Source organism: Odocoileus virginianus, chromosome 12 (genome assembly GCF_023699985.2).
Source record: "Odocoileus virginianus isolate 20LAN1187 ecotype Illinois chromosome 12, Ovbor_1.2, whole genome shotgun sequence".
Classification (NCBI taxonomy): Eukaryota; Metazoa; Chordata; class Mammalia; order Artiodactyla; family Cervidae; genus Odocoileus; species Odocoileus virginianus.
The window spans coordinates 36,962,368-36,975,970 of NC_069685.1; the positions used below are offsets into that span (position 1 = coordinate 36,962,368).

At 35.8% G+C, this 13,603-nt stretch overlaps 1 protein-coding gene across 7 annotated transcripts in view; it reads right to left on the reverse strand.

Moving 5' to 3' along the window:
- RAPGEF2 (Rap guanine nucleotide exchange factor 2) overlaps positions 1-13,603 on the reverse strand; it is a 260,250-nt gene that overhangs the window by 107,523 nt on the left and 139,124 nt on the right. For 5 of the 7 annotated variants that reach the window (XM_070474911.1, XM_070474909.1, XM_070474912.1 and 2 more), the window contains one exon: positions 11,981-11,998. The exons of the other annotated variants lie outside the window; for them this stretch is intronic. In XM_070474911.1, the coding sequence (XP_070331012.1) occupies positions 11,981-11,998 (18 nt within the window). The remainder of the gene's footprint in view (positions 1-11,980; positions 11,999-13,603) is intronic. 7 annotated transcript variants of the gene reach the window in all.

Genomic DNA, 13,603 nt, shown 5'->3' on the forward strand with positions numbered 1-13,603 from the left:
CAATTGGCCAGATGAATCACATTCATGGACAATTATATCTCCTTATTGTACCATACAGTAGCAGTTCATGGTATTAACACATAAACATAAATCTTATCATGAAACACTAGACAAAATAAGTAGCATTCACTCATTCATTCTACACTTGACCCCCAAAACAAACTGGGATAGGACAGGCAAAAAGAAATCAGAAAGAAGAAATGACCCTCAGAAATCATCCTGATTAGTAAACAGGGTGGTGGACACAAGCAAACTGTACAGTGGGTCATACGAAATGCTTACTAAAAAGACTGCCTTGGAGCCAATGTATAAGACAACCTATTATTCCTGATGGCATGTTATTTTATAGCCAATGTTTTTTCAAGGAGGTGAAGCAAAAAAAAAACAAAAAAATCTGTTGGGCCAAAATTTTAAAACACACAATTCAATCCAGTGGATTTCTTAAAGAGAAAACCCAAAATGAATAAAATATTAATACTATACATTCAGCTATAAACAAAAAAAAAGAATGAAATAATGCCATTTGCAGCAGCATGGACGCAACTAGAGATTGTCATACTAAATGAAGTGGTATCACTTTTATGTGGAATCTAAAATATGACACCAATGAACCCATCTATGAAACAGAAACACAATCAAAACACAGAGAACAGACTTGTGGTCGCCAAGGGGGAGGGAGGGAAGGGTCGGGAGTTTGAGATCAGCAGCTGCAAACGAGTGCACACAGTGGGAGTCCTCAATCTCTCTGGCACCAGACAGTGGCTTTATGAAAGACAATTTTTCCACGGACTGATGGGGACGGGGCAGAGGCGGGGGGATGGTATCAGGGGGTGATGAGTGAGGCGGTTTTGGAATGATTCAAGCACATTACATTTCTTATACTTTATTTCTACTATTATTAGATTGTAATATATAATGAAATAATTATACAGTTGTCACTTGCCACTCACTGATAGGGTTTTGATGTGAGCCTGCAAGCAACTGATTTATAACTGTCTCTGTGTAGTCCAATCTCTCTGCTAATGATCATCTGTATTTGCAGCCACTCCCCAGCGCTAGCATCACCACCTCAGCTCCACCTCAGGTCCTCAGACATTAGATTTTCATAAGGAGCACACAGCCTAGATCCCTCGCATGCACAGCTCACATTAGGGTTCATATCCTATGAGAATCTAATGCTGCCGCTGATCTGACAGAAGGCGGAGCCCAGATGGTAATGTGAGCAATGGGGAGCGGCTGTAAACACAGGTGAAGCGTCACTGGCTCAACTGCTGTCACCTCCCGCTGTGCAGCTGGGCTCCTAACAGGCCACCGGGAGGATCTGTGGTCTGGGGGGTTGGGGACCCCGATACACGGGACAGATAAACAAAAAGGTCTTACTGTATAGCATAGGGAACAATATTCAGTATCCCATGGTAAACCATAATGGAAAAGAACATGAAAAAGAATGTGTGTGTGTATATATATATGTATGTATAACTGAGTCACTTTGCTGTACAACAGAAATTAACACAAAATTGTAAATTCAACTATACTTAAATAAAAAATAAACTTAAAAAATACAATACAAACTACTAGAAAGCATGGTATTTACAATAAAGGAAAAAAATGCAATAAGGTAGAAAGTGGGACAGTCAGCTAAAGGGGACATTTCTCTAAGCGAGAAGTGATGCAGGAATCTACAGTGACCAATGGACCCTATAGGGAATGCACATGTAGACAGACACTCCAGCTCTTACCAGGGCAAACCCACCATCTCAAAGTCAGGAGCAGGGAAAACTTCCAGCCCCTTCCCAAAGACAGGGCTACCCTTTCAGACATCCTGCCGGAGCAGATGATTACTGAATTGCGTTGAATTAGAGCACAACCACGAGAAGCAAACCTCACATTGTGAAGACAGAGGAACTAGCCGCAGGTGTCTTAACATAAGACGGACAAGTAGAAAGAGTGACGATAGCATACCGATTTAGATCAAAAAAAGAAAAAGGAAGCCAGTAAGAAAAGAAAAAAAGAAGAAATACTCAAACTAGAGGATAAAAACAGAATTTTGGCAAACCAGTAAGAAAGTTTGAGAAGTTTTAAATACACTGCTAGGTACTGTTGTTTATTTTGCACTACCAAACTGAAACAATCTGTAACAGATTATCCTGAACATTAAGTATTAATCACCCAAAGGAGGGTGTTGAAACTACTCCTGGTGATGATCTTTCTCTGAGGGTATGGGGGTGGTTAGGGACACCAAACACTAGTCTTACTGACATTACTGTAAGACCAAAAATTCAAGTTTTAAAGGTGATCTAATGACACTACCATTATGATATACTTTCATACCACAAAAATGTTTGCATTAAAATTTTAAATATTTTATAATTCCACATAATGGCTCATAATTATCTTAATAGGGAAGAGGAGTCACAGGACTTTCTGGGGAGACCCCAAAATAAAATTCCTAAGGAGAAAAATGCTCTAAATGAAAAATGCTAATTAAATAAAGTAAAAAATATCTACCTTTAAAGATTACTTTTGGGTTTCCCTGGTGGCTCAGCTGGTAAAGAATCTGCCTGCAATGCGGGAGATCCGGGTTCAATCCCTGGGTCGGGAAGATCCCCTGGAGGAGGGCATGGCAACCCACTCTAGTATTCTTGCCTGGAGAATCCAGGCAAGACGGAGAAGCCTGGCGGGCTGCAGTCCATAGGGTCACAAGAGTCAGATGCGATTGAGTGATTAACACTTTCACTTTCACACAGTAACTACGAAATGGATTGCTGGCAACCACCCACTACAATTAATATATTTAAAACAATTATTTAATGTGAAATATTTTAAAATTCTTCTAATTCCACCCCACCTTAGCTTGGGACCTTTCCATTTTCTCCTAGAATCTATAAGGTAATTAAGGAAGAAGGAAAAAGAGGTAAGGGGGAAAATTTCACAGGAAATGAGGACAGGCAGCCTCGTAGGTGTACAGTCTAAGGTCACTGCTCTCAGAAGGGCCCTGCACTTGGTTTTCCGTGAAAACTAATTTTATGTGAAAGAAGACAAAATGGGCAAGCTGCGGTTACTCAAAATTGGGTATTTGGCCCGTATTTTCTTGTAAGTGCACAAACTGAGCTTGTCACCTTGAAGAAAATGGCTTATAGCACTTTGCCAAGGATAGAATTTTAGCTTTCAAGTAAAAATTAGATGTTGGGAAAACATATCCAATACCATAAGCTTTACAGCTTCCCAATAATTAAAGCCTTTTAAAATGAGACTGGTAATAATATTAACAAACATGTTTTTTTTTAAATACTGTATAACATTCCAAAATTCAGAAGACCTAAATTTAACGACCAATGCGTGATATTATAAAATCACACATGAGTAGAAAGACCTATTCCATGTGTCAGTAAGGACAACAAGTTTTAAAAGTTTACTGACAGGGTGTTATAGTCCTCATGGCAATGGAACCTTTGAGGAACTATATCACTTGTCAAGTTTTGATGGAGTGTAGCAGTAAAATTATTTGAAGAAGCTATTAAAACCTTCCTCCCTGTCCATACTTTATACACTTTAACCCAAAGAACACATCACAAGATGCTGAAAACAGAAGCAGGTATGAGAATCCAGATGTCTTCCGTTGGGCCAGACATTAAACAGATTCACAAAACTATGAAACACCACCACTCTCCTTACATTTGTTTTGTTTTGTTTTGTAAAATACAGTTATCTTTCACTTAAAAAAACCTTAAAATGGGTTTATTGTGTTTAATTAGCCAACAAATACATATTTTTAAGTTTCTCAGTTTCAATTTCTAACATGCCAAGAAATGATATAGATAATTCATATAAACAAAAGCTGATGGAGCCCTCAGAAAGTTTTAAGAGTGAAAAGGAGTCCTCAGATGGAAAAGTTTGACAACTGCTGCTCTGAGAGATGATCCAGAAAATAATCAGCCTCTTGGTTCTTTTTTTTTTTTTAATCCAGTTGTCAGCTGTCCTTACATTCCTTGAAGACAAAACCCAGTAAGATCCTACCTCAGCTGAACTTTCTAAACACTCAACCCACTTGCAGGAACACTAGCTGCCCATACTCTCCCCACGGAACTAAAGTAAGTCCCCGAAGTTAGGCAAACTATTGCACCAAGGAACAATATAAAGACTGAAGTACTTGTTAAGAATGTCCACTATTCAGCCTGGATGGGAGGGGAGATTGGGGAAGAATAGAGTCTAGACACATATATTTTTGGCTGAGTTGTTCACCTGAAACTATCACAACAATGTTAATTAGCTATACTCCAACACAAAATGTTTAATTAAAAAAAAAAAACTATGAACATAGATGTAAAAAATTTAAACAAAATTTGAGAAAGTTAAACTCACGCTGAAAGGATAATGTGTCATAATCAAGTGGCTTTTACCCTAGGAACTCAGAAATGGGTTAACATTTGAAAAACAATATTTTATAGTAAGTATAAATGGAGTATAACCTTTAAAACCTGTGAATCACTACATGGTATACCTGTAATATGTAATATTGTACATCAACTATACATCAATAAAGAAAAAATTCATCCTTGGGGGGAAAAAAAAAGAATGCCCATTATTGTCAAGGGCATCAATATCAATCACCAAGAATATCACTGAGGCCCAAGTATTCTCTGCATTAGAGAATTGGGATGTGCTTATTCCAGAATTAACAAATGGCAACATGATCTTTTTCCTAATAACATTTCTGAGTATTCTGAAACTCCTGATAATTCAAACATGTTTTTGAAGATTCAGTTTAAAATTTTGTATAAGAAATAGATAGAAAGTAGTAATACACAAATGAACTTATTTTAAGATTTTAACCTATCTTCTGACACTCCTAAATGCCTTCTGGACTGTACCAAAACCACAGGTGACCAATTAACACTACCATCTTCACAAATATCTGAGTAAGAGTCAAGACAGCCCAAATTCTTTCTCGTCTTCAAATTTTTCCCTTCAGAATTACCCCATTGTTTACTGCAATTAGCAATTCACTTTTCAGATCCAGCCTACTCTGAGGTCACATCATTTCTCCTCTAGACTAGCAGTTCTAAACCCCATCTCACATCCAACCACCACCAATATTACACTTGAGAGAGATAAAGGAAGACACAGGAAATATCAAGGCTACTGACTCCATACTAAGTCCATAAGAAATTGCTCTGATACAAACAATTGTTCAGTAAGGCTTTTTTTCCAATAGATTCTATAATTATTTTTTTCCAAAATATCTTAAAGTTGTTTCTCAGCCTACATGTAATTTAAACAATCACCAAGGCTGAAAGGTGTATCTGTTAACTGGGTATGCTCATGTCAGTCGTCACTACTGAAACTCAACACCACTGAATTGTACACTTAAAAACGGTTAAGATGGTACATTTAGTGTTATATATGTTTTATAAAACAAGAAAAAAAAGTTAAATAGGTGAACTTTGGCCACCTCATGCAAAGAGTTGACTCACTGGGAAAGACCCTAATGCTGGGAAGGATTGAGGACAGGAGGAGAAGGGGACGACAGAGGATGAGATGGCTGGATGGCATCACCAACTTGATGGACATGGGTTTGGGTGGACTCTGGGAGTTGGTGATGGACAAGGAGACCTGGCATGCTGCGATTCATGGGGTCGCAAAGAGTCGGACATGAATGAGCGACTGAACTGAACTGAACTGTGGCATATGAATTGTAACTCAATAAAGCTGTAATTGTTTTTTAAACAGTAACTTTGTTCCTAGTTTTCTTAAAAGAAAGGGAAAAAAGTTTCCTACTGAGATATGAATAATGACAAATTTTTTGAGAGGATAAGGAGGAAAATTTATATACATAAAAATGTACAAAATCTAGTAGGTATTCAAAAACTATTTTAATATGAATCATTAATATTTTCCTTTCACAAGTAATGTCAACCTAATACCTATACATCATTGAATCACATGCTAGAGTTTCTCCCAGAGGTCAGTCAACAATACCTTCTAACTAACACAAAGGTACTTCACGTCAATGGTGTTTTAACACAGGATTCAAAATCAAAAGAGAACATTTCTAGTACCGCAATATTGCAAATAGTGAAAACAGACAACTTAGAATGGATAACTTAATCCATTCAGTACTGGTAGGAAAGGTTAATTCAGCACTGGTAGGAAATAGGTCTGAATATCACAGTAGATTTTTCCAAAGAAAAATGATTTTTCAAATCAGCATGTAACATTGCAAAATCTCATGACAAAAAATTAAATAAATAAAAAAAGCAAAGAAAAGAAAAAAATCACATATGAGATGAAATGGCTGAAGATGAAAGGACCTTTGCTGTTGAAACTAAAAGTTAAATTTTAGCCAAGTATATTTAAAACATGAACAGGCACAGAGAGTCACCAGTGTTCACAATCTGAGGCAGGACAAAGTGGCAGTGATCTTTCTGACAAATAAATTGCTTGAAATATTGCATGACTTGCTACACAGCACCCTTATTACTTTCAATTTCCAAGTGCAACCAAAAGATGGGTCCAATTATGACATCAATACAAGCTTTCTTTCAGAATGGAATGAAAGAACAGTAAATCCCAGTGGCCACGGGAGTTCTGCAGCAGCGATGATGTCATATATAAAAATAGACATCCTCTAACAGAAGCTGAAACTTGTGTAAACAGCATGCTGCACACTATTCTCAACCACCTTGCATCAATTTGCAATGCCTGCTGTTAATAGCGCGAGATAAATCATTTCATGTTTTACACCATTTCCTGATTTACATTTTGATTTCTAAACAGACTCGATAGGGTAATTTCTCAATCTGTATAAATTAAATCAACATAAATACCTGATTATAACTGCAAGAAAGAGAAACGGTCCCCCCAAAGCAAGGAGACTGAGACCACCGCAGCAGCTTTCACAGGCTGCATTTTGCCAGGAATGCAGTGCATATGGCACAGTGTTGTTATGTCCACTATTGTTCAGAGACCTTTCCACAGGGAGCTTTCTGCAGGGTTTTAAAATGCAACATGATCCAGGTGAGGAGGGGTGAGTAAACCGGCTGAAAATAAGCATGAAAAACAAAGGGTACTCTGGACACGTCTCTTTAAAAGAGTCTTTGAAGTAAATGTAAAATATAAGGCATGCACACAGCAAATAGTATCTACCAGAATATATAGGGGGTTTTTTGTGTGTGTGGGAGTGTATCTATCACTCCTCTCTAACAGTCTATGCACATCCCCTTTTTTCCTTCTTCACTCCCTAATTCTGTTTTCACATTTACTTTTATTGGGCTTTTGGGGATGAAAGAAGTTTCCTTTGAGCCAAGATAGTAAGGCCATTCAAGAAGCCATACCTGATTCCTCAAGAAGCCTGGTTTTTGAGCCTGCACAGTAACTGAATTCCCCTCAATTTTAGCTGCCCATTGATTTATCTGTATTCTATGTGAGACCGTAAAGTCAATGAGGGCAGACTCTGTCCTGTACACCTTTAAGGCCATGGAGTCTGGCACAACCTTGAAGTAAGGTGAATATTCATTAAATATTCATTGAATGAATAAAAACATATAAATGAAAATACTAACTGAGCTCTCCTCTGTATGATACAGAAATAGAACACACAAATTTTCTGAAACTCCATCCTACTGTAATTCAGAGAGGTACTGATGACTAAATTGAAAACAGTCTTTAGATTCAATTAAGCAAACAAACAATTGATGAAAGATACAGAATAAAACTACTCAAATAATTAAAAAGTTTTCCTATACTTGAATAATTTCTTTATATGGATATAAACAAATGGTGAATATCATCATATGAACAAATGTGTCAAGAGAGATATGAACTGATTGTTAGAAGCTAAAATCCTAAGGCCTAGATATTCCATGAAATTTAGTAGATACACAAGTCACTGGTACACAACACATGTTCTTACTTATAAGTAGCATATATTGGCTTAAAGTAGGAAGACCTCAGTAAGAAATTAAAGAATAAGTGATAAAGCAAAGCCATGATATGAGGGAAAATATTGTCTATTTCTAACACAAGAACAACAGCTCCAGTCAAAAAGTCTCGAGTTAAATAAATGTGCACAATCACACAAACACTGTAATTTTTTCATGTTTCAATATCTGCTTTTTTATAATTAATCTACCAAGAAGTCCTTAACTGAAGATGAAACCAACTTAAATCTTATCACTTAAAAAAAATCTACTTCAGAGATATATAAAATAAATATAACCTAGGAATGATTCTATAACCATTAGAAGAAATAGGACTTATCTTATATTATTATGATGAATAACCTTATTAAAAATAGGACTCATTTTTATAAAGCTTATTACATTGGTGCTACATGTTAAAAATATTGTATTATCACTGACTAAAAAATTAATCCCATAATGTTTTATAATACTACATTGTATTCAACTTACATTATATTAATTTTATGAACAATTGTTATTACTTTTGTATACTTGCACTAAGAACTTTAAAATAAGCCTAATCCACTGAAAAATTCAATATGTAATTATTAAACAGTACCCTGAAGAATATATTCCCACTGTAGAAAAGGATTACTAACAGAATTTGTGGGAGATACTTCTTTCTATGACCGATGAGTGAAAGTCGCTCAGTCGTGTCCTACTCTTTGAGACTTTGTATAGCCTATGGAACTCTCCAGGTCAGAATACTGGAGTGGGTAGCTGCTCCCTTCTCCAGAGGATCTTCCCAACCCAGGGATCAAACTTCCGCAGTGCAGGTGGATTCTTTAACCAGCTGAGCCACTGTGGAAGCCCAAGAATACTGGAGTGGGCTGCCTATCGCTTTTCTAGCAGATCTTTTTGACCCAGGAACCAAACCGGGGTCTCCTGCATTGCAGGCAGATTCTTTACCAGCTGAGGTACCAAGGAAGCCTGGAAACTATGACCAATGAGTTCTCGTTATTTCAAAAATTTTTCATTGATCAAGACTTTGTAAGTTTCATGTTATACTGTGTTTGAATACTAATTCAAATTAGTATGAAGTAAAGCCACATTTTGGGAGTTAAGTAGGAGTAGGGGTGGGAAGTCAATAAGAGCCTCTAAGTGTGGAGAGCATCTCATTATGCAACCAGCCCAGGAAGGCTGCAAAGGAAGGAACCATCAGTTGCTACACATAACTCCACACTGTAGACAGGACAAGCTTTCTTTAGTCTTCAGTCTAATATCTCTGTATAATATGTATTTGTTTTAATAAAATAAAACATAAGAATGCATTTAAGAACCTGCGGGCTTCTCTAGTGGTCCAGTGGTTAAGAATCTGCCTGCCAATGTAGGGGACATGGGTTCGATCCCTGGTCCAGAAAGACCCTTCATGCTGTGGGGCAAGTAAGCCCATGACCTGCAACTATGCCCGTGAGCCACAACTACTGAAGCCTGTGTGGCCAAGAGTCCAAGCACCACAACAAAGAGTAGCCCTGTTCCCTGCAACTAGAGAAAGCCCATACACAACAAAGACCAAGAGCAGCCATAAATAAATGAATCCTAAAAAATAAAATGAATCCGTAATATCTATCTATCCATCTATCTAATTCAAAGATCATTATGTTTTAACATTTTCATACACCAATAATAAAAACTATGGACTTGTGTGACAATGATATGACAATGTGGGTGCATCCATTGTCAAAAATATACACTGCATTCAGAGAGACAGCCTGTACTAAGGGTAGAACACACACATGAGAAGAACCCTGAACCCCATGATCAAACAGACAGATCAACAGTCCCCATTAGCAGTATAATATCTCTATATAAGTTCTGCTCTTTCCAAACTAGGAAGAGGACAGAGCTGTTCTTTTTCCTTTTTTCTGCTTTAAAAAAAATAAGAGGAATAAAAGATGACAAAACAGGCATGTGCCAGCTTCCCAATCCCTGCAGCCAGGTAAAAGTAAGATAAAAGCCGCCTTTCAGGGGCTTCCCAGGAAATGGCAACCCACTCCAGTATTCTTGCCTGGAGAATTTCACAGAAAGAGGAGTCTGGTGAGCTACAGTCCATAGGGTCGCAAAGAGTAGGACATGGCTGAGCATGCACGCATATCTGCCTTTTAAGTCCTTCTTTCCACTTCTCCTCTCCATTTTTATTATGGAACTCAGATTTTCTTATCCACCCAGCTTCTAAAATAAATTATCCATGACTACAGAAAGAATCTGCAATTAGGGGTAAAATAAACATGTTTTCCCATCTTATTCTGAACCTGTTGACAACGTAAACTTGCCCAAAGTTCCAAATCAGTCCAGGAATGACCCCCAGTTTTCCAGCCTCTGCCAAGAATTTTATCCACGACCTGCCGCTCTACCACCTTTACCCACCAGAAGACTGAAAATTCATGTCACATCCTATTTTCTGGCATTCTTAAATACAGCTTCAACTCAACTCATCAAAATGTAAGAAAATGCTAATGAAAGCCATCTCCAATCTTGCCTTCTCGCTGCATTTTAAAATGCTTATTCTCTGCAAATCTCATACACTTGCCTTGAAAAAGTGACCTGAAAACACTCTACATGGACTATATGAGTATTCGTGTTACTGAAGAAAATTATTATAATCTGTCAAACTGTTGTGACACATCTAAGTTTAAAAAGTGTACATAAGGTATACATTGTAATTTAGTGCACATTTTCAATTCAATTCCTAATTCTAAATGGGAATTAGACTAACCGGTAATTTCTCATATTATCAATGAAAAAGAAGAGGATTAATAACATTTTAAAATAGTATCTTTTAAAACAGCAAAGTTATATACTTTTAAGTATATACCAGACAAAAACTTAAAACACAGGCGCAATGGAAAAAAAGTATATAACTTTATCAAAATTTTATCAAAAATAAAAACTATCATTTTTTAAGATTTACCACATCACTGAAAAATTAGCAGTGCTTCTAAAACACAGTAGAGCAATCATGTCACCTGTGCCATTTTAAAATGCATCTTCTTACACAGAATGTAAAGTAACAGCCTCATTTTAATTTGAAAAGTTATACAAATATTTTATGCTTTTAGGTGAGGTTACTATAATAGCCAAAGATTTTATACTGACAGTAGCCCTCCTCTAATGTGAATTAAATTATCCATGATCTTTTTCCTGGGCAATAAGAAAACACAACCATAAAAAGTTTTTTTTTTTTTCCATTTATTTTTATTAGTTGGAGGCTAATTACTTTACATCATTGCAGTGGTTTTTGTCATACATTGAAATGAACTAGCCATGGATTTCAGTTTTTCTTCCCTGACTCCAAATTCCCTGATAACCCTAAATTTGACCCAAAATTTCAAATGATTAATACTGAAAATGTAAATTAGTTATGTACTGGCATGAAAGAAATGAGCAAACAAATTACTACAAGACTCCATTAAAACACAGAATGAAATAAAAGCATGAAAAGTTTTTATTACTAATAAAAGCTAGTTAAAAATCAAGCACAAGTAAGAAAATACAGGTGGATTTTAAATTCTTATTTCCTTTTTGACTAAGCCTTTATTCTGACTAAAATTTAACCAGTGGTCTCCCAAAATGCTCTTACATTGGGATTCCTGAAATTTAAAGCTTTCACCTATAGTCTTTAATATGTAAATGTCTAATGGATTTGCCGTAAAACTTTCACACAAAAAGTAATGAAACATCCATGATGTCTATCGGCCTGTCTTTCTTCATTTCTTTAAGCACAAAGCAGGTTAGTTAAGAATAACACCCCACTCATTCTTAAAACTATGTAGGCTGCAGTTTTATTCTTTCTTCAAACAAAGTGGGCTATTTATCCCTATGTCTGCACAAACAAAGCAGCCTGTGACATCACCTAAACCACAGATAGTTTCAAAGTTGTAAGAGATTTTACTAAATTAGGGCAAAATATAAAAGAACAAGACCAAGCAAAACACGTCAATATTATAAACTTGTTAGTTACAATGCAAACTCACAAATGAACTGAGGTTAGTATTAGGAGACCACACAAATTACAATACCTGAGATTTAGTGCATTCCTTTGAGCCAAAATGAAATGAGTGCCATAGAGGAGGAAAGGAAAAGATGACATTATCAGACATGCTACAGTACATCTGCCAAAATGAAGATCATGTTAAATCAGGTTAAGAATGACCATACAGCATTGGCTACATGTATGATGTCCTTATGTTCCTTAGCCATGCACCTGAAATGCACCTGCAACCACTGAGATCATCGGTGATGTAGGACCATGCACCTCTTCAAAAAAATTTTCACCCTGGTTCCTACCCTAGTTCTTTCCAAAGGAGTATTTCTGCTCAGAATAAGTAAAGGTGACTTAGGGCTAATGAAGAATAATGATCTTCTTCACTTAATTCTTTATACCCTGAGGTACCAAAAACTCAAAATGTTATTGTTGTTCATATGTTAAAATCCTGTACTTAGATAAAATAATAATATATGAATAAAACACAATTTGCATGAAAAGATGGGATTTAATATTTTCAATTATGACTCTGTTGCTGCCCATCTGAACTCATTTAGGAAAATTAACACATATCATATATATTAGTAAACTGGTGCCTGATCCATCATTAAGCAAGTTAAATTTTTCACCGTACTACTAAATTTTCCCTCATAAAAGTGCCTGTTGACCAGATAAAACATTTTTTTAAACCACTAAAAAAAATAATAATAATTTTGTTAAAAAGTACACATTTTTTCTAAAAATCAGATTAAGAAAAGAGAAGTCATGTACAGGAAGTGAGTAAAGAATTCCATAAAGGGGGAAAATGTGGGAATAGGAGAAATAATTATAAAATGACCCTCCCATGTTAAGTGAGAGGAATATATAACTATAAAATCATACCAATAAGCCTTAATGCAAAATTTTTAGTAACTCACATTGCTGCTAACTATCTTAGCATAGAATATGATTTGGAAAAATAATTCCAAAGCAGAAAGAGTATTAAGAGTATGAGCAGTCTGTACTATTAATGTGTATAACTATTTTTAATCCATATTTCCTTACTCCATGATACTACATCAACACTAAAAATACTACCTTCTTTTATAGACAATAGTAACAAAAAACCTTTCATAGGTTTAAAAAAAAGAAAATACTAAGTCTCTCCAACAGGCAAACAAAGCTGGCTTTATGATGAGCAAAAGCAACCCTTTCCAAAGGAGCTCAATGAAATGATTCAACTATGAAATTCATGTTAAATTAAAATCGTGCATGGGCAGCAAGAGGAGTAGGCAGATAGCTGGTGGTCAAAACTGCTTAAATATTCAAATACAAAGAGCTCTCAGAAATAGAACACATGAAGTGTGGGTATAAAATACATCACTTCAAGTTATCAGAAAATTAAGTACATAATTTTACATCTATATACATTTTCCCATGTGTTTTACATTTATACTTATTTGCAAAAAGAAAAAGGATAGGTAAAAAAACAAATGAGCAATTATAAAATGGCTGTGAATTAACTACTTCCAGTTTTTCATATTTTCATTTTAAAATTAATTTCAAAAATGAGTACTCATTTAATGGTATTATAAGTATAGATAAGCCATCTTTGACCTAATTATGATGTGTAAGAACTCAAGTTACTTTTTTCCTTGAAAATAGAAATCCTCAAATA